The 22,662-nt window shown below is 33.9% G+C and overlaps 1 protein-coding gene across 1 annotated transcript in view; it reads right to left on the reverse strand.

Moving 5' to 3' along the window:
* SOS1 (son of sevenless homolog 1 (Drosophila)) overlaps positions 1–22,662 on the reverse strand; it is a 93,351-nt gene that overhangs the window by 35,580 nt on the left and 35,109 nt on the right. The window contains exons 7-10 of the mRNA XM_014538433.1: positions 15,661–15,771; positions 15,485–15,583; positions 10,388–10,515; positions 8,960–9,615 (exon numbers count right to left, since the gene is read on the reverse strand). Coding sequence (XP_014393919.1) covers positions 8,960–9,615; positions 10,388–10,515; positions 15,485–15,583; positions 15,661–15,771 — 994 coding nt within the window. The remainder of the gene's footprint in view (positions 1–8,959; positions 9,616–10,387; positions 10,516–15,484; positions 15,584–15,660; positions 15,772–22,662) is intronic.

Here is a 22,662-nt window from a genome sequence, read left to right on the forward strand (position 1 = left end):
AATAAATTGATTTAAATATCAGACGATCTTGAATTTAAGATTATAATGCCTTTTTAAGTTAAAGAAAAATTTAATGACAAAAATACATTGGTTTTGCCCTAGCTGGTTTTGCTCAGTGGACAGAGTGTCGGCCTGCGGACTGAAGGGTCCCAGGTTCGATTCTGGTCAAGGGCACATGCCTGGGTTGCAGGCTCAATCCCTAGTAGGGGTCGTGCAGGAGGCAGACAATCAATGATTTTCATCATTAATGTTTCTATCTTTCCCTCTCCCTTCCTCTCTGAAATCAATAAAAATATATTTAAAAAAAAATACACTGGTTTTAAATGTCCCTCTTCTCCTTTTGCTTTATACCTTCTGAGGCTAGAGTGGGTTACTGATAAAAGTAATTTAAACACATACAACCCTTTAGTAATTTCCTTTGTTGGTATTTTATTGTTTGTCTTCAGTTACAGAGCTCCTCAAACGTTAAAGACTAATGTCTCATCCAGAAGAAAAGATTTTAAAACAGAAGGCTGTACAAGATTTTAAAACAGAGATTTATATCGGTTTCATCACAGTCCTCCCTTTCAAGAATCTTCTTCCTGTTCTGCAAATCTATTTGTAAGGTGAGGCTACTCAAAACATCACGTGTTTAGGAAACAAAAGCAGTGGCTACATAGAGATGCTGAGGTGTCACTGTTGGAGAGAGAGCCCAGATCTTTAGTACAAAGTACTTCAAGAATCCCTGATTTCTGTTTCAAATTTAGGGTGACCCATCCTTTTTTTAAAAGAAAAGTTTGTTTCAGTCTAAAAGTCTAAAATCGATATCCAGATCCATTTCTTCTCAAATGACACCTGTCAGGCTGATAAATTGTGGGGTATTCAAGGTACTTTTAAGTTGAAAAAGAGAATAAAAGTTCTTAGTGAATTAAAAAAATTATTTAAAAAAATTGGCTATTTTAAAGGCATCCGATTTTTAAAATGGTAATAGTGTGGTGAAGGCCTTGGGGGGCAGGTGAGAGCTGGAGGGGGGTCACTGGGGGAAAAAAGGGAACGTCTGTAATACTTTCAACAATAAAGATAAATTTAAAAAATAAAAAATATTTATTATAGTAAATAATAAAAATGCAGTTTTAAATCTATAATGATATTAATATTGGATGTAAAAATTACAACCTAGTGAAAGCTCACCCTTTTGTAAACTATAAATAATGTCTAATAAATTGAGAAATAAGAAAAAATAAAATAAAGTGGTCTTTTCATCTTAAACCAAAACCTCTGGCCAACTCAGTCCGTTAGTAGCTGATGACAATGCTGAGAAGTCATGTTTGTGCATCAGTGCCACACCGGTCCAGGGGATCCCATCAATTCCTGATGTCTGTTCTGCAAAGTTCTCAAGCAGCATTCTCAAAATTTATACGATTTCCCTGAACTGATAGGGCCTGGGATATTTTTTCTTTTCTACATATGAGAGAAGTAACTAAGACTTATCAAGGGTCACATAATAGAGTGACAGAGATGGTACCATGACCTAGATTGTGTAATTCCTGATTTTTTTTTCCTACTGCATCACATAATCTCCCTGAGTTAAAGGATCCCTTAAGGTTTATGCTGCTGTGAGATCTAACTGGAAAGAAAGAATCCATAAATTATATAACCACTATAGAAATTTACATAAAATATTAATTCAGAATCTTGGGCAAAGGCACTAGCAAGTCGTCGAAAAATTGGCAGTCTAATTGTGATTCTGTATTTCTTGTTAAGCCTTCTTCCAGATTTTAGGAAATAGCAACTGTGCCTTCCTGTACACTGTATTCAGAAGTTTCTGAAGCTGGCAGTGAAATAAACACTCCCACAATCATCAGTTGTACTAAGTTCTAAAGTGACTCAAGTTTAAGTTGTTTTTAGCTTGATTAGAAATGAGTAGTCTTGCCAAAAGAAAAAAAACCAGTAGAGGCTAAAAATAAACCAAGAAAATTTGGCAAAAGTTTAAGTACTTTCAAAAAATTCTCTTAAAGGCTGCATATATTACTAGGACTTATTAATTTAGACTCTATTTTTAGTCTAACGCAGTGGAAATTTACTAATGAATGAATAACTTTAATATTAATAGAGGACATAACATCTGCATTTTAAATTTTATACAAAAAGGGTACATATTCCAGAAGCTAATTTTATTTCTATTGATTTCCCCATTTCAGTGATTGTAACCACGTCACACTACTCTGAAGACCTTTAGCTTATTGGTGATGTAAAGGACTAAGATAATTGATATTTTTAAAATACCCACTAATAAAGACAGGTTATATAATTTTGTAAGAAAACCAAGAACTGGCCCTATCTGGGTAGCTCAGTTGATTAGAGCATCATTCCCATATGCCAAAGATGCGGGTTCTATCTCAGGTCAGGGCACATACAAGAAACAACCAATGAATGCATACATAAGTGCAACAACAAATTGATGTCTCTCTCTCTCTCTCTCTCTCTCAAATCAATAAATAAGTTTTCTTAAAAAGAAAACAAAGAACATACTTACATTTATCAGGTAATCATAAAAGCTAGGTTTCATATTGCCTCTATTAGTTGTGAGTACCAGTTATCTACCTATATTATAAAATGATTATTTCAGGGACAATGGAAGGCAAATGCATAAAAATACAAAAGCCAGGCTGGTTTGATTTTAAAATATAAGCATAAACAAATATTTGTGGAGAAAATTAAAATAAACTATTTTGATATTCTCCTTTTTTCTGTTTATCACTTGCTTATGGATATAATTCCACAAACCTCTTTCTCAAACTAAACCCTAATAGATTTCAATATAAGCAATGGCAAAAACTTCCTCTGTGGTTTTTCTCTTCTGACTCAAATTCCTGTACTGAGATTTCTACCACACTCACTAGCTGCTCAGCATCCCTCTCTCTAATCAAATACCTGCCAACCCCCATCAAGTTCCTGGTCTAGGCCCAGGTTATGAGTTATAGTTACTATTTTCTGCTGGTTTTCTAGCTGCCCATTTCCCTCACTCTAAAACTGTTCTTATACAGTATTTTATTGCACAGTTCTTCAAAATCTGAGGAACTCAGAATATACTTACATTAATGTTCAGAATATAGCATACTAGATTTTAGGTGATAAATTCAATCCTTTTTATCTTATATACTTATTTTGATCCCTACATGACATTTTATTTGGCAAGGTCAATGAAATGTATGAAATATTTATTAACTAGAGTTATTTATGTAAAGAATACCCCTCCCCCAGTCACCACAGTGAACCAGTTCATCAGGATGTGTGTTCACGTGATCATTCTCCCTTTAATACAGCCATTTAAAAAGCTACAAGAAACAATAAGCTCCTCAACAAGGATTTATAAACAATCACTCTTGAATTCCTTACAAAAGGAAACAGACCGCTACGCTGACGCACAAACACTTAAAAAAAGAGAATTTAAAAATAGACCAGCACTGCCCTATAGATCAAAAACTATTGAAAAGTTTTTTCCCCCTAAATTAAAACACACAAAATGAGCTTATACAGTACACAAACTCAAAAGAAATCTGATACATATTTTTGAGGATTTTCTATATGAAGGCATAAAATATCAGTAAATACTTTAAAGAAAAGTATCAACTGGCCCTTTTTTTTCTTTCCCAGTATCGTTTTCCATGAAAGGGAAGTTCACCATGCATGGGAAACACCTTTTCCCCACACTTCAATGTGAAAAGCTTTTATTTTCATATAATGTCAGTTCTGAATTATTACCTCTACCTCAAACTCACCTCATTTCTCTAAAATAGAATAACAAACCAGACATAGCATCACCAAACATTTCTTTACCCATGTTAAGTCTCAATATTAATTTGTACTTTATTTCCTGTAACTATAACCAAAGTGAAATTCCTACTCTCCTCTTCTTTATGCATGTTGCTTTGTGCCTTCTTACTATATAGACAAGGAAGGAAACATCTCTTCATATCCATGCTGGATTCAGAATGTTCCGTCTAACTAGATAATTTCCCCTTAGCTCTTTGGGTGAATTCCAAAGTTCTGATATAGTTAGTGAATTATTATATGTCCAGAAACACTGGATCTTAGATTCCATATAAGACCCTGTTGCAATCTTTTAAGCAAGTAAGCACTTTCTAACTCACCTACATTTAATTTTTTCTCCCAGAAAGTTTTCCTTTACAGATAGACTAATGACTGGGTTTTGTTAAAAAATAAAATTATGATGACCAGTATGTAACTAAATAATAAAATATTTTAATTAAAATCAAAGTTTATAGTTAGAACTTATTACCTATTTCAATAAGAAAAAAAATTGCTCTGACTATATCTTCATAGACCTGTTTTCCATAAATTAATAAACCATTTGTATACTGGCAATTCAAACCAAGCAAGTAAGTTTATTTTTAAAAAATATATTTTTTCTTATTGATTTCAGAGAGGAAGGGAGAGGGAGAGACAGAAACATCAATGATGAGAGAGAATCATCATTGGCTGCCTCCTGCATGCCCCACACTGGGGATTGAGCCCGCAACCTGGGCATGTGCCCTGACCGGGAATCGAACCATGACCTCCTGGTTCTTAGGTCAACGCTCAACCACTGAGCCATGCCGGCTGTCCGGGCAAGCAAGTATGTTTCTTTATTTTTATTATTCAATACACATAATAAAAATATTATAATTAAAAGAATTCACCTTGTATGAGTCAGTGTAATAAGGTAGAAAGTATATTCTATTAAGGGTCAAGAAACCTAATGTCTAGTCTTCATTCTGTAATTACCTGCTGATATGACTTCTGGCAAATCACATAAGCTTCAGGGGCCTTGGTTTTTTGTCTATAAAGTGAGGAATTGGTCACCTCATCTAACACTAGTAATCTATAGCTTTATTTCATAAATTATTGCTAAAATACTTGAGGGATCAAGTTAACTGGAAACAAAGTCAAGTCTGAATTAAGTAATATTAAACTAGTTTCCCTTTCGCTTTTTATGACAATGTGTGACCAACCTATAATCTAAAAAATTACCTGTAAGTAGTTCTTGATAGTTATTAGTTTCTCATTGTATTATAATCAATGTCTTATTATAATTCTATACAATATAATTAAAATGCGCAAGGTAAATTTTAGCTTTTGTTTCAATGTAAGCCACAACTTGCACTGTATATTCTCCAATAAATACCTACCAACCAACTAACCAACCCCCACCCCCTCAAAAAAAAAGAAAAGAGCAGACCAATAGTTCTTAATGAGGGAAGGTAGGGGACGGTGGGGGTAAGGGGGAGAGATCAACCAAAGGAGTTATATGCAAGCATATAGGCCTAACCAATGGACACAGACAAAAGGGGGGTGAGGGCATGAGTGGGGGGAATAAGGACACATATGTAATAACTAAATCAATAAAAAAAAATGGTAATTTGATCTGTTCTCATTGCAGTGAGGACTCAGAGTTCATGTGAACTCGACTGCTTAAAAAATTACTGCTTTCATGTTTTACAAATTTATAGATGGTCTATTAAAAGCACACTCTATTGGCAGTAATACAGTCAGTAACAGACTCTACAGAGAGCCCAAACAAACGAATACTACTAATTTGTATGTGCTGAAAACACAACTCACAAAAGCTGCTTGTGGATACTAGTTATACCATTAATACATTAAGGACGTAAGATAAAACAGTGTAAATTAAGCCTCAAAAGAGGAAAAGAAAAATGTTAAAAAACTTAGCCACACAGTTTTAAAACCAACATTGGCATTTTATTCTTTAAGAAATTAAGGAGCCCTAACCGGTTTGGCTCAGTGGATAGAGCGTCGGCCTGCGGACTCAAGGGTCCCAGGTTCGATTCTGGCCAAGGGCATGTACCTTGGTTGCGGGCACATCCCCAGTAGGGGGTGTGCAGGAGGCAGCTGATCGATGTTTCTCTCTCATTGAGGTTTCTAACTCTCTATCCCTCTCCCTTCTTCTCTGTAAAAAAAAAAAAAAAAATCAATAAAATATATTTAAAAAAAAAGAAATTAAGGAAAGGAATTTTTAAGAAACTTAAAAAAAAGACAATCTTGTCACTTTAAATTTCAATATACTTAACTTTGCAAAGTTCTATAGATCTAGAAATTTAAGTATTTTATATTAATTAAAAAGATGACCATTTAAAATATCATTCTATTCAAAAGCTAAAAATTAATATAAATGAGAGTAACTATCAAAAGTAGCTAATATAATACCATGCCAAAAGTACTTTGTTCAGAGACTTGGCTAGCATGTCCATTAAGAGAAGACTGCCAACTTCATAGAAAAACTGGCAGCTATGCCTGTTCAAATTTTGTTTGTTTTAAAGTGTCCTCAAAAAATAAAAATAAAAAAGGTCCATAAAGTGAAAAAAAAGTGTTCTCTTTCAAAATAATTAAATAAAGGCAGTTCTCCAGAAAAAAATATTTGATTGTAGTTCTGCAACTACTTATTAATAATTATGTTAGGTCTGTGAAATACAGCAGTTTAAAGAAAATTTTTAGCATTAACAATTATAAGTTCTGTGAAATACAGCATGCAACTTAAATAAATAAAATTTTAATCATTAACAATTGAGTTTTATAGAAGCAATTACATTACAAATTTTGGAATCAAATGTCTTCCAGTTCAAATACCACTGAGTTATGATAATAAACACTTGTAAGTCTTCAGCATTTGCAATTTATATTTCTCTATAGGAAAAGATAGTAAAACTTCTGTCTTAGGAGTTTTACTATTGATTAGGAGAATTAATTTTACTCTAAACAGTATAAGAACTCAAAGGTTTTTAAAATGAAATGGACAATTTAGAAAGCTTAAGCTAAAAAATTCTGTGAATCTTCTAAGACACTTAAAAAATTAGAATGATGTGTCAAAAAGAACAAATTCAACTTTTATAACCTTAAAAATTTCAACCAAATGACTTGTATGCATGAAATAAGCATAACCAATGGACACAGACACTAAGAGGGTGAAGGCATGTGCCGGAGATGGGAGGGAGGCTGGGGGGAGGCCAATAGGGGAAAAAGGAGACATATGTTCTACTATTTGTAATACTTTAAACAATAAAAGAAAAAAAGTAGCAAAGAAATAAGTATTTTGCAACCACAAATTTTGGGTAATTTAATAAAACATCTTTGTAGTTGTATTCTAGATCTTAAAGAGAAGTTAATGAAAAACAACTAAATATGTAAGTTATATTAATTACTGATAATTGTACCTTCTCTCAAAAACAGTTTCATATGTAAAATCCTAGGCAGCTTATTTAAATTTCCTGTGCCTTTACTTATTTCAGCGTCAGTAAAATTAATACACTAATTATAGAAGTTTCTAAGTGAAAAATCAATAGTAAAATTGGAATCCCAGACTAGTCTTCTTTCACTATATTCATCATATTTCAGCCATGGGCTTAGTTTAAAAGCCAAACTGCTTTTAAAATTAGCTTATGGAAAACACTATTATTTTGCCATGAAAAAGGCTAGCAAAAGAACTACCAATTAGAGGACAAATAAAAAATAAAAACAAAACACTGGCTTACTCAACCCAGAGACATGTGGAGATAATGAAACAATTTTATATTTATAAAGTGCTTTAATGTCACTGATAAAAATATTCTAACCTAATTCTACATTTTTGCAAGGTGGCCCTGATAATTTCCAGGACATACAAATAGTTCTGACTGGACATTTAATACATCAAATTGATTAACAATATCAAATACTATTCACCTTTATTACAGTGGATTAATGGATATATTTAAAAGCTTAATTTAACTGGTTCCAAAACTGTTTCTAGAGAGAAGTGAGAACCCACTTATAGGACTTTAAAACTGAAAAAAGATTTCCCCAGAAACACATTTCTAGAGATAAGAATATATTTAAGCAAGAAGTATGGAGATTTAGGTTAACTTCCACTTTCAACTATTTAATAATAATACTTACATTTGATTTAATATATTTTGGTAATAAAAACATTCTCTGAAAATAAGTTTGCATGTATATTTACAAGAGCTTTGACATACAGTATTTCACTTACTCTTTCCAACATATTTTAAGGTAGCTGTTGTCACATTGATTTTTGAGATGAAAAACTGAGGTTCTGAGACCTTAAGGAACTATATAGAGTGAAGGTATAAATCCAAATTCAATGCTCTTTCTACTATACCACACTCTATAGTACTTTACAATTATCAAACCTCCCAGTATGTAGGGAAGTTGAAGGTTGAAGAACATTAGATCATCATTTGTTACTTAACTTTATTAGAAGAAATAAAATTACTTAAAAACGAATCACTATATGTATTCCTTACCTCTTAAACATTATATTTAATTCGGCCTCTAGCAATCTTCGTAGGTGTTTTGGACATGTTTGTCTTTAAAAATTGCCCTGCTAAGGTGAAACTGTTTTCTTCAATAATAGCAGTTGTAAAAAGCAAAACAAACAAAGAAACTGAAAACTTAAATGATTTCCAGGATTGCCAAATTTAGTTAATTTTTAGGAATGGAAATTAAGAAAAAGCAATGTTGTGTATGTTTGTACTGCTAGCACAATTTTGGTGATGGATGTATATTAATATTTTAACTGATTTTATAATCTCAGTAATAGAAAGGAAAAAAAGGCAGAGATGTAAAAAAGTTTCAAGAAAGACCCTAATGATGATGATTTATCACTACTTTTAGTTTTGTTGCTGCCATTTTCTAACTGGGTAAATTTAGCTAAGTGACATTTAGTTTCTCATTTATAACTCTAGTTGTAAAGTTAAAATAATATATGTAAATGTGATAGGAAAAAGTATAAAATTTCGAAGAAATATAAATGGCAGTATTTTCAATAAAAAAAAAAAGAACTCTGATAATGCGGGGGTCTTGTGTTAGTTTGCTTTCTATTTTAGGCACAATGACCAGTGCAGCAGAGAAAATCAGCCTGAAGCAGGAAAATAAAAGTCACAGGCAACTTCTTATTTCTTACCTGCGTACATATGGTATGTGAGCCTCTCTATAAGTTTAATAACAGTTCCTGCTTTGATAATTGGAATTCCAGCCTTGGGCTGCACGTTTTCTTCAAATATTATATTCTCTTCAGAGTCAGGTTCTGCAAATCTATAAACGTCAGCACTAGGGAGCCTCATCTGCTCCTCCTTCTCTTCCTGTAGCATTGTCACATCAAGCATCCTTTCCAGTGTACTCCGGTACTGTAAAGATATCAACGCTGCCATCCAATTGTTTTTCTCTTCAGCTGACTTGGCAGAAAATATAACACTATTTTCATCTTTTAAAATTATTTCAAAAGCATGCTTGTACTCATTGGTGTCATCTTTGTCATTAATTTGTACCTTTCTCATAAAAAACTTTTCTTTAAGACGATATTCTGCATTGCTAGCACCAGGAAGTCTTGGCTGCCCATGATTTGATTTACAGCAAATCATTAAGCCATCAAAGAGAAATATGTGTCTCTCATGTTTGGCTCCTACACGTGTAAGAGTTCCTTCCATTATAAACTCATTGCAACACTGTCCAATGTCTTTTCCCTCCCAACCATCAATATTCTTCTGAATCTCATTCATTTTCTTGATTGCTAGTTGTTTCCCCTTCATTTGCTGACTATAAAACCGACATGCAGATTCACTGGGATAAAGGAAAAAACATTATTAGTACACAGAAAACAGAGAACCTAAAATTCATGTAAATAAAGGGCAATGTAAAGGTATATTTTAAAAAGTTACGTTGGGAAGGTTTTCACTAATTCTAGAAAGATGTTAGTGTTACAAAATTGCACAATTTTGGAAACTGAAGCAACACAATAGAGACATTTCTTTTAGTGCTCTAAAAAGAAAAATGACTATTGACAAAATTCTGCCTTATAAATTCAGCTACAGAATAATTATTTCTACCTTGGCTATAGATATTTAGAATAACAAATATTAGAAAGTAGCCCAATCTAGTGAAAAACAGTAACTTAAGAGGTTTAAAAAATTATTTAGAAATGCTCAAGAAGACCTAAAGTTAAAAAAACATGCACATATTATCATTAGGAAACTGGAAGCAATAGTATCAGAATTAATGCCTCAAATTATATACTCCCTAAAATAAGGGATACCTTGACAGAACAATGATGTTGATATAAATCTATCCAATACATTTGCTCTATCTCTCCTTGAGCTTACCAGTTGACTCTCAGGAGGTCTTGTCTGGGAGTATGCAAGGAAAATGCACAATATGAAAGGTTTTTCAAACAATAACAAATTCTCTTGGCTTTGATGTCACTTCCTCTGAAAGACCAAGCTTGTCACTAAAACTATTTTTTCATTGTTTACTTGAGAAGGGAACTGGGATCTCTGAATTTATACCATAATATTCAAGGTGAAAAAAAGGATTATAAAAAAGCAAAAATATTCACCTAAGTCTTCGTTTTGCAAGACTTTTAGAACATATTTTTTCCATCCCACTCTGAACATTAAGTAAAGCTGTTATTGCTTGTTTCAAACATTCCTTGTCTTCTTGATCTTCACTCTTTTCTTCTAATTGCTGTAAAGTGAAAATGACAAATCTAAGCTAGTAGAACAGTTTGGACTAAATACATAAATAAATAAATAAGCCCATTTCATTTAAGGATAAAGCTAACATTGATTCTTCCTACCACAATAAAATTTTTAAACTTGTGAAAATATAGTAAAAGTCTTTTTCTTCTTTATATATTACTAGCCATATCAACATGCAAGTTTTTCCACATTAAAAAAGAAGAGTAGAAGGAGTGTTAAAAGAATTCACAACCTTGTGACAGGCAGTAATGTGCAGTTTCTCAGATGCATATTACTGAAAAGAAATGAGTGATAAACACTTTTTTTTACTTCATAGGACTTTGAACAGAAGTAGGCACATAGGTGAGCTTTTTTTTTTTTTATTTCAGTGTGGAATTTAGCCTTAGGTTTCTGATTCCAATATTAATGTTGTAGGTAATGGGATGATAAAAAAGATAAATGTACAGAAAAATATGCAATATAATGGAGAGAAACTTGACACAAAATTAAGGATCAAATTTTAACTCTACTTCTGTGTGACCCTGGGGCAAATTAATTGATTTCTTAGCTTCACATTTCTCATCTGTCAGATGAGTTTTTTAGTATTTTAATAAAAAGCCTGCCCTGCTTACTTTATAGGTTTGTTATTAAAAATCAAAGCACTCTGAGATGATCCAAGATGGTGGTGGTGTAGATGGATGTTACAACCACCTACTCCCAGGACCAAATTGGAATTAAAACTAAAATATAGAACAATCAACTTGAACAACCAACTGAAGACTAGCTGAAGAGAAGGCTTATAACCAAGGATTTACAAAAGCCATATTGAGATTGGTAGGGAGGGCAGAGACTGAAGAGGGATATCTCAGCTGCAGAGGTTCCTCCTGAGGAGGTGGGGTCTCCACCCCAAGCTTGGTTCCCCATCCCAGAGCACCAGATCCAGGAAGAGGCACCCACATAACTCCTGGCCATGAAAATCAGAGGGCATTCTGTCTGCCAGGGAGAAACAGGAGTCGTAGAGACACAGGTACCCTCGTAAAGGTCCAACACACAAAATCTCATTTGCAGCCACTTACCCTAGGCTCTGGCTGAGAGAGTGGGAGCAGACTGGAGTCCCATGAGGAGAGACTGGGGTTTGTGGCTCTGGGGAGACAGCTGCCAGGACCTCTGTGCTTAGTCCCTCTCCAACACTAGCAGATGCCATCATTCTTGGGTGGTACTCCCCTCCATATGGTATCAGCCTAGGGCAGTGGTTCTCAACCTTCCTAATGCCGCGACCCTTTAATACAGTTCCTTATGTTGTGGTGACCCCCAATTTCATTGTTACAAATTGAACATAATTAAAGCATAGTGATTAATCACAAAAACAATACGTAATTATATATGTGTTTTCCGATGGTCTTAGGCGACCCCTGTGAAAGGGTCGTTTGACCCCCAAAGGGGTCGCCACCCACAGGTTGAGAACCGCTGGCCTAGGGGAATGCAATAGTCCCACCCTTTGGATTCCCTGTTGCCCCACCCTGCAGAGCTTATGCCCTCCTGAGGAGTCAGCTACCTGGGCTAGGGTAGAGGTATGGACAGGCTCAGGAGATGTCAATGACTGAGTGGTGTAGCTTTGGAGCAGGGGCCATTCCCCCCACTTACTGCTACCCATGAACCTGACTGGTACCTCAAGAAACAAGAAAAATCTCAAATGTTCTAACTTTACACTTAAAGGAACTAGAAAAAGGACAATAAATGAAGCCCAAAGTGAGTAGAAAAAAGGAAATAATAAAGATCAGAGCAGAAATAAATGAAATAGTCTAAAAAACAATACAAAAGAGCAATGAAACCAAGAGTTGGTTGTTTGAAAAGATGAACAGGATTGACAAACTTTTATCTAGTCTCATCAAGAATAAAAGAGAGAGGACCCCAAATAAATAAAATCAGAAATGAAAGATAAGTAACAACTGACTCCACAGAAATACAAAGGATTGTAAGAAAATATTACAAACAATCATAGGCCAACAAATTGGACAATCTGGATGAAATGGTTAAATTTCTAGAAAGATACAATCTTCCAAAACTAAATCAGAAAGAATCAGAGAATATGGATTACAATTAATGAAATTGAAGCAGTAATTAAAAAATCTCCAACAAACAAAAGTCCTGGACTGGATGGCTTCACAGGTGAAATTTATCAAATATTAAAAGAAGAACCAACACCAATCCTTTTCAAACTATTCCAAAAAATTAGAGAGGAGGGAAGACTTCCAAGGTCATTTTACAAGGCCAGCTTTACCCTAATTGCGAAACCAGATAAAGATACTAAAAGAAAGAAAATTATAGGCCAATATCCCCGATGAACATAGATGCTAAAATTCTCAACAAATTATTAACAAACAGGATCCAGCAATACATTAAAAAGATCATATACCATAATCAAGTGGGATTTATTCCAGGGATGCAAGGTTGGTACAATATCCATAAATCAATAAACGTGATATACCACATAAACAAACTGAAGGATAAAACCACATGATCATATCAATATAGAAAAAGCATTTGATAAAATACAGCACCCATTTATGATAAAAACTCTCAGCAAAGTAGGAATAGAGGGGAACATACATGACAAACCCACAGCCAACATCATACTCAATGGGAAAAAAACTAAAAATGTTTCCGTTAAGATCTAGGACAACTCAGGTATGTCCCCTTTCACCACTCTTGTTTAACATAGCACTAGAAGTTTTAGCCACAGGCATAAGACAAGAAGTAAAAATAGAAAGCATATAAATTGGAAAAGAGAAAGTAAAAGTAAACAGAGGTTGTGTTATCTGCTGCACAACACAGAATAAACAAATTTGCAATTTAGTTCAGGAAAACCAACAACACACACACACACACACACACACACACTGAACCCCCCAACCCAAAACCAAAAAAACCAACAATCCTCAACACAACAATATCCAGTTATCTAGCACACATACAAAAAAAGGGGGGGAGGGTAAGTAGCCTATATTCAGGGGAAAAAAGTCAATTTATAGAAATTGACTCCAAATGGGCCCAGAGGTTGGTTGGATTTAGGAAAGACTTCAAAGTGGCTTCTATGATCATGTTCAAAGAATTAAAGGAAAACATGGTCTTATTAAGTGGATAGATAGGGATTATCTGGAAACTATCAAACGAAATCCAAATGGAAATTCTAGAGTAAGTGTAATAACTAACAATTCTATTGACAGATCAATACAAATTACCAAATTCAAGAAAATGAGAAAAAGGGATTTAAGAAAAATGAAGTTTCAGAGACTTGTGGAACAACATAAAGTAGTAGAACCAATATACATAACTGGAGTTCTAAAAGGAGAGGAAATGAGAGAAAAATGGCCAAAATGCAAGAATAATGTAAAAGCAAGTTAAAATCTGAAGTGCAGCAAGGAGTTTGAAACTTTAAGCAGGAAATTAATACTTTAAAATGTAAGGATCTCTCCTTATGAAAATAAAATACCTTTTAAAATAATTTTTTTTATTATTAGAGAGAAAATTACCAAAACTATAAATGCCCCTCACAGCAGTTTAGTTTATTTAAAATTGGAATAGGACAATAATCAGGTATTTACTTATAATAGCCCCTAAATTACACTATTCTATGTTTAACTTTAGATATTCAACATCTGTGGTCAGATACAATACCATTTAGCTCACAGCTTTGAGCTCATCATTTCAGGATAATTTCTAAATTTAGAAAGCCAGTTCAAGGGAATAAAATCAAGACAGACCTCTACTGGGGTTATTTTTATGAGACTCAGAGAGAAGTTATGTTTTCTAAATTTCTTATTGCTGGTATTAACACATCAGCTCATGGACAGTGTAAAAAAAGGTCTTGAGTATATAGCACTTAAACCAGATGCATGCACAACATAAAAAAGTAGGAGAAAAATGGTCTAGAGTAGAAGATGTTTGATATTGTCCAGTTTCCAAAATGGAAAGGCAGCAAACCAAAGCCATTAACACATGCACACAAGGTATTTGTAAAAGGGGACTGCAGAGCATATTTCTTCACAGAGAGTTTTTGGCATACCATGTGAAGGCCATTAGTGGGTGTTTAAAGTAAATGAGGTAGCATGACTCATATTTGCCTTTACCAATTTGTTTTACATAGCATTGAAAAAAAGAGACTACTTTGGGAGGGAAAAAATCTCCTGTGTTTAATATTTCTCAGTTCTTGATCCTAAGTTTTCCACTCACGGCACCTCGCAGTTCTCAGTTTTTATCTGTAATCCTTTCCCATGATTCCCATACTTAAGCATTTGGTGCGTGGGCCAACACTCTAACCAATGATCAATACCGGCCAGGGCTACATCATTAGATACATAAAATATTTAAAAGGTAATTATCTTCGAGCTACACTACTGAATTATAATTTATATATAGTAAGGTTCCCCCTTTCCTAGTTAATTTCAGTATATAACAGGAAAAAAAAGGGGGGAGCAGAATCCTTTCCTTTTAGTCAGTGCTTCTGAAATTGAGTATTTTTGAACTGTGATAACATGGTGAATTTTTATTGGGGTTATACATAGTTCACTGTTTCTAAAGTAAAGATAAACAGTTTTATAGAGATAGTTACAAACTTGAGCTACGAAAATTAGGTAATAAATCTTCCCCATTTGGCCTTATCCCCATACTATCTAAGTCTCTAAATCTGCTGAGGTCTTAAAATGGGTTTCTTGGATGCATAAATAAATCCAATGTTGTTTCCAAATAACCATCAATGTAAACAAAACGTAAGGACACAAGATAAAAAATATCTGATCGTTGCTTTAAAATTCACTATTAAAACTGAAGAAAATATGCCACTTTTTTTGCAGATTCATTTGTATTTGCTTAACTAGAAAAAGAAAATAGATACAGACTAATATCCATGAGTGCTCACATAATAATTGATACACAAGTTGGTAAAAAATTGTATCACAATTGAATACTTTTCTTACCTTTAAAAGTTCAAAATAATGTAGACAGTGGTAAACAGGGGCTAGAAGCAGTCTGGGTAGAACATACTGAACAGCTTCTTTAAAACCTTCGCCTATTGACTAGAAAACAAAGTGATTTAATTTTTTTTAAGTTTAGTTTTCAGATATCATATATCTTGATTTAAAAATAACTATACCTGTAAATAAAGTGCCGCTCCAGGCTTTGATAACTGACTAAGGAAACGATCATGAAAACCAGGTCGTAAAATATCTCGAGCATATGATTCATATGGATCAAATGCCAGTTCCTTAGAAAATAAAGAAGGTAAAACATAAATTATCTTTCTCCAAAGTAGAACATAAAAAAACAAAAAACCCACAATCCATAAACAGAAAAATTAAATTATGGGCACATCTATACCAGCACAATTACATCTTTCCTTTAAAGCCTCCAAACAAGATTACATGGCTATTAATTATAATTTTAACAAAATAAATCTAATATTTTCAAGTAAGACAGTAAATCAATTTATTCTGATGAGTAATAAGAGCCTTATATGTTATGACACCTCATCAACAGATTCTAGAAGAGTATTATCAACAAACATGGTCATAAGAATTGGGAGACTTTGGGTTCTAAAAAACAAGCTTAGCCTAAACACCAAAGAATATAGATATCTACAACTAGATAAACATTTAGATACTGGTGCCAGACATTTATTTTCTCATGGTCATTTCTTAGTGGCAGACTTTTACTTTCATATTCTGTAAGTCAGAGATAACAGTTTATAATCATCTAAAATTCATTGTTACAGTTTTCATAAGACATTTAAACAATTTATTCAAATTATCCAAAAATTTACCATCATCAATCATTAATAAACTAAACAACTGTAATAGTTATGTCTAAAAGATTAGAATATACTGGTTTTGATGATTCCTGAGGAAAAGAGAGTACGTATCTAGATTTTAGCAGGAGGTAGGATCTCCACTCTTTCCCATCCTATGTCATATTCTAGGTAAAAAACCAAAATTATAAAAGAGGTGCTCTAGATTCTAGCAAGAGCTTTCTATGAAGGGTAATTCTAGAAAGAGGAAGGGGACATCTAGTGGAGGCGTGCAGCAAAAGGAAAAGACCAAAAATAAATGACGTTTATGTATTAATTAGCCTTAATGTTATCAGATTCTTTTTTTAAGGAAAGACTGAATAACAACAACACAAGATCAGGAATCAGAAGACTTCAGTTCTGTTCTTTGCGAAATGCAATATGGTATACAAAATTCCAAGTCATCTGAATTCTTGAACTGGCTCCTAGTTCATTTCCCAATTTCAATACTTTCAATTGTTTTCCCACTAAAAATTTCTATAGTAATATAACACTGGAAATTGCAGCCCACCTCATTGTAGATTTTACTGGAATGGAGAGTTTCAATAATAACAACAGAAAGGAGTCAGGTATGAATTAAGTGGATGGGAGAGAGAAAAAAATGTGATCAGATGCTTCTAAATTGTGTATCTTGAACTCTAGACATCATATACAGCAGATAATGTTTGCCCTCTTCCCCTTTCAATACACTTTACTTAGAGAATTTTTATAAGAACTATAAGGCTACAAAGTGTAGTGGCTTACAAGCATGTCTTTAGAGTCATAGAGTCCCAATTTTTTTTAAATATATTTTATTGATTTTTACAGAGAGGAAGGGAGAGAAGTAGAGAGTTAGAAACTTCGAACAGAGAGAAACATCGATCAGCTGCCTCCTGCACACTCCCCACTGGGGAGGTGCCCGCAACCAAGGTACATGCCCTTGACCGGAATCGAACCTGGGACCCTTGAGTCCGAAGACCGACACTCTATCCACTGAGCCAAACCGGCCAGGGCAGAGTTTCAATTTTTATTGCACTACTTTTTAGCTGTGTGACCTTTGACAAACTACTTCCTCTCTCTAAGCTAGCTTCCTCATTGGAAAATGTAGGTAATACCTACTTCAAGGGGTTGTTTTAAGAATTAAATATCATACGCAAATGCTTACAATTGGGTATGCATGTAATAAGCACTAAACAAACAGTACCTAGTATTATCATTCTAAAGTAGCTAATATTAACAGAAAAAAAAAATTGAAAACTAACGGGGAATCCAAGCTCTAATCACATAGGTTTATTCTTAAGGATAAATTTATAGAATGGCAAGCACTTCTAAGGACCCATGTGTAAATTAATAGATGACTTTATGATTAGTTTTCTGGTTTAAATGCAAAACTTATAAAATTCATAAATATTTTAATAATATACATAACTATGTATTATCTGTTAGAACAGTGGTTCTCAACCTTCCTAATGCCGTGACCCTTTATTACAGTTCCTCATGTTGTGGTGACCCCCAATTTCATTGTTACAAATTGAACATAATTAAAGCATAGTGATTAATCACAAAAACAATATGTAATTATATATGTGTTTTCCGATAGTCTTAGGCGACCCCTGTGAGAGGGTCGTTCGACCCCCAAAGGGGTCGCAACCCATAGGTTGAGAACCGCTGTGTTAGAATATTCTAAATGTACAGAAAAGTACAGAGAACAACCTAACATTGCTATCTTCACCATCTAGCTCAGAAAAGCAATATTTTATAATACTGCAGATTAAAACAAAACAAAACACTATAGGTATAACTGATCTCCTGGATTATGTAAAATTGTACCATTTTACATTCCCACCAGCAAGTATAAGGGTTCCAATTTCTCCACATCCTCACCAACACTTATTTTCCTTTAAAAAAAAATTATAGCCATCTTAATGAGTGTGAATTGGTACTTTACAATGGTTTTGTTTTGCATTTCACTAATGACTAATGATGTTAAGCATATTTTCATGTGCTTATTGCTATTGCATATTTTCTTTGGATAAATTCCTATTGAAACCCTTTGTCCATTTTAAAGTTGGGATGTCTTTTTATAAGAGTTCTTTATATACACTGAATACGAGATCTTTATCAGATATATAATTTGTAAACATTTTCTCCCATTTTGTGTGCTATCTTTTCACTCTTGATGGTGTCCTTTGAAGTACAAACATTTTTAAGTCCAAATTACTTATTTTTTCTTGTGCAGCTCACGGGTTTGGTGTCATATACCTAAGAATCCTTTGCTAAGGCCAAAGTCATGAAGACTTAGCCATGCTTTCTTCCAAGAGCTTTATAATTTTAGCTCCTACTTTAGGACTTGGATCTATTTTGAGGTTATGTTTGTATATGGTGTAAGGTAAAGATTTCAACCTCACTCTTTCGTGTTCCTCATAACTTTAGAGTATCATTTTTTGAACAGAAGTTTTAAACTTTCTTTAAAATATATTTATTGATTTCAGAAAGGAAGGGAGAGGGAGAGAGAATCATTGATAGGATGCCTCCTGCATGGCCCCTACTGTGAATCGAGACCACAACTCGGGCATGTGCCCCTGATTGGAATCAAACCTGGGACCCTTCAGTCCCCAGGCCAATGCTCTATCCACTGAGACAAACTGGTGAAGTTATTTATTTATTTATTTTATTCTTTATTGTTTAAAGTATTACATGAGTCTCCTTTTTTTCCCCATTGACCTCTCCCCTACCACCACCTCCCCCAAGCACAAGTCCCCTCACCCTCCTACTGTCTGTGTCCATTGGTTTTGCTCATATGCATGCATACAAGTCCTTTGGTTGATCTCTTACCCCCTCACCCCCCGCCTTCCCTCATAGGTTGTACAGTCTGTTCAATGCTTCTATGTCTCTGGTTCTATTTTTGTTCATCAGTTTATATTGTTCATTATATTCCACAAATGAGTGAGATCATGTGATATTTATCTTTCTCTGACTGGCTTATTTCACTTAGCATAATGCTCTCTAGTTCTATCGATGCTGTTGCAAATGGTAAGAATTCCTTCTTTTTTACAGCAGTGTAAAATTCCATTGTGTAGATGTACCACAGTTTTTTTAATCCACTCATCTGCTGATGGGCACTTAGGCTATTTTCAAATCTTAACCTTTATAAATTGTGCTGCTATGAACATAGGGGTACATATATCCTTTCTGATTGGTGTTTCTGTTTTCTTGGGATACATTCCTAGAAGTGAGATTACTGGGTCAAATGGGAGTTCCATTTTTAATTTTTTGAGGAATCGCCATACAGTTCTCCACAATGGCTGTACCAGTTTGCATTCCCACCAGCAGTGCAAGAGGGTTCCTTTGTCTCCGCATCCTCTCCAGCACTTGTTGTTTGTTGATTTATTGATGATAGCCATCCTGACAGGTGTGAAATGGTACCTCATTGTTGTTTTGATTTGAATCTCTCGACTTGGAGCATGTTTTCACATGTCTTTTGGCCTTCCATATGTCCTCTTTCGAAAAGTGTCTATTTAGGTCCTTTGCCCATTTTTTGATTGGATTGTTTATCTTCCTTTTGTTAAGTTGTATGAGTTCCCTGTAAATTTTGGAGATTAAACCCTTAGGGGAGATAACATTGGCAAATATATTCTCCCAGGCAGTGGGCTTTCTTGTTTTGTTGATGGTTTCTTTTGCTGTGCAGAAGCCTTTTACTTTGATGTAGTCCCGTTTGTTTATTTTCTCCTTAGTTTTTCCATTGCCCTTGGAGCTGTATCGGTAAAGATATTGCTACGACATATGTCTGATATTTTGCTGCCTATGGAGTCTTCTAAGATTTTTATGGTTTCCTGTCTTACGTTTAAGTCCTTTGTCCATTTTGAATTTATTTTTGTGTATGGTGTAAGTTGGTGTTCTAAGGCAGAAGTTTTAAACTTTTAAATCTCTTCTTTAATGGTTTTCACTTTCTATGTGAAAGAAACCCTTCCAATCTCAACATCATAAATATGTTCTATATTTTCTTCTGAACTTCTAAAGTTTTGTTTTTCATTTTTAGATTTTAAATCTATTGATAACTTTTTGTGTATGACATGAACTAAGTAAGAATTTTGTTTCTCTCTATATGGATAACTATAATTCTCCGCCCGCCCCCATTTGTTCTTTGTAACCTATAGGCAGTATTTCTATTTTTTTTTTGGTAATTGTCCTAAATGTTTTCAATATAAAATATAGTTTGTTATCTTTAATTTTTCTAAATTTCAAAGAGAGTTTAAAGTTGTTCAATTTTTCTGTCTTTCTAAATACAAGCCCACTTTACACACTGTATAATTTATTACTTGTGCTTAAAAGTTTAGTTTAACCTTTCCTTTTAAACACACACAGAAAAAAGTTTGGTTTTTAAAATATTCAGAAGTTTATCAAAATTACCAACACATTTCTCAACTTTAGTTCTTGTATTCCTTGACTGCCCTAAGTAGAACTTTCCTTCTTGCTGAAGAACATCGTTCAATACTTCTTCTTTTTTATTTTTTTATTTTATTGATTTTTTTTACAGAGAGGAAGAGGGATAGAGAGTTAGGAACATCGATGAGAGAGAAACATCGATCAGCTGCCTCCTGCACACCCACTACTGGGGATGTGCCCGCAACCAAGCTACATGCCCTTGACTGGAATCGAACCTGGGACCCTTGAGTCTGCAGGCTGACGCTCTATCCACTGAGCCAAACCGGTTACGGCCGTTCAATATTTCTTATAATGAGGGCCTATGGGTAGGAAACTCTCTTGGTCAATGTCTGCTGTTTTTGTTTTTATTTTTAAATTCTTTATTGTTTAAAGTATTACATAAGTCTCCTCTCCCTGCCCCGATTGACCTCTCCCCCGTGTCTGTTTTTATTTGTTTCTCACTTTCCCCCCCTCTGAATTGCTTGCTAAATTGAGGTATAATTTACATAAAGTCCACAGTTAGATGAATTTTTATATGTTTATGCAATCATCTGTATAATCAACACTCAGATAAGGAAAACTTATCTACAACAACTGCTATTCCCAAAGATCTGTTTATATATTTTAAAGAACTTCCTACAAATGCAATTATAGTATTTTGAGTCTTATTTTGTGCAACATTATTGCCTTTAAAAAAACAGTTCATTCTTTTATTATTACCCTATAGCATTTCACTGTGTGAATATATCACAGATTATCCATTATGAATAAACCTGTTACAAACATTGTTGAACATGCCTTTGGTAAATACAGGCATTCTTTTCTTTTTCTATACGCCCAGGAGTGAAACTGCTGGACCATAGAGTACATTGTATTCTTAGCTTCAGTAGATATGTTAAACAGTTTTCCAAAGTAGCTGCAGAATTTACACCCCCTCCACCAGCAATGTAGAGTTCCAACTGTTCCATGGCTTTAAATTGCATTTCCTTGATAATAATGATGTTGAGCACCTTTTGTTCTTTTAGGAAGTACTTGTTCAGGTCTTTTGTCAGGTCTTTTATCTATTTCTGCAAAAACCTAAGTTGCCTATCTTTTAGTTATTGATTTGTAGGAGTTCTTTACATACTCTGGATACGAGTCTTTCATTGGTTATAGATATTACGATATTGTCTCCCAGTCTATAGCTTGCCTTTTCACTCTTTTAATTTTGTCTATTGATGAACAGGTGTTCTTACATTTAATGTAGTCTGGTTTATCAATCTTTTCTTTTATGGTTAGTGTTTTTGTGTCCTGTTTAAAAAATCTTTGCCTATTCCAAGGTCATGAAAATCTCATTTGCTTTTCTAGCTTTACTATTTTAATCTTTGTGCTCACTCTTTTTAAAATTTTATTTTTCAATTACAGTTTACATTCAATATTATTTTGTATTAATTTCAGGTGTATAGCATAGTGGTTAGACAATCATATACTTTACAAACTGGTCTCCCAATATTTCAAGTAACCACTTGACACCAAACATAGTTATGTACTAACTCTTGAATAAAGGTTTAGTTGGGCAGAAAACACTATTTTCCCTTAGTATTTTGAAGATATCACACAACTGATTGCTAGCCTCTTGTTAAAACCTCCTGTCATTCTCAGTGTAGTTTCCCTTTTGCCTCTCACAGTTCATAACATATTCTATTTTTCACTACAATGCTTTTGGCTGTGGTTTTTAAAAAATTTATCCTGTCCAATATTTGGAATTCATTTTTAATCTGGGAACTTGCATCTTCATTTCTGGAAAATTTTCAGTTTTTATCTCTTCAAATATTGCTCCTCTATCATTCTTTGTCTGAAATACCTATTAGATGTATAGTGAAGCCTTTCAATGTACCCTTAATTACTCTTAACTAGCCTTTTATATTC

Source organism: Myotis brandtii, unplaced genomic scaffold (genome assembly GCF_000412655.1).
Source record: "Myotis brandtii unplaced genomic scaffold, ASM41265v1 scaffold191, whole genome shotgun sequence".
NCBI lineage: Eukaryota > Metazoa > Chordata > Mammalia > Chiroptera > Vespertilionidae > Myotis > Myotis brandtii.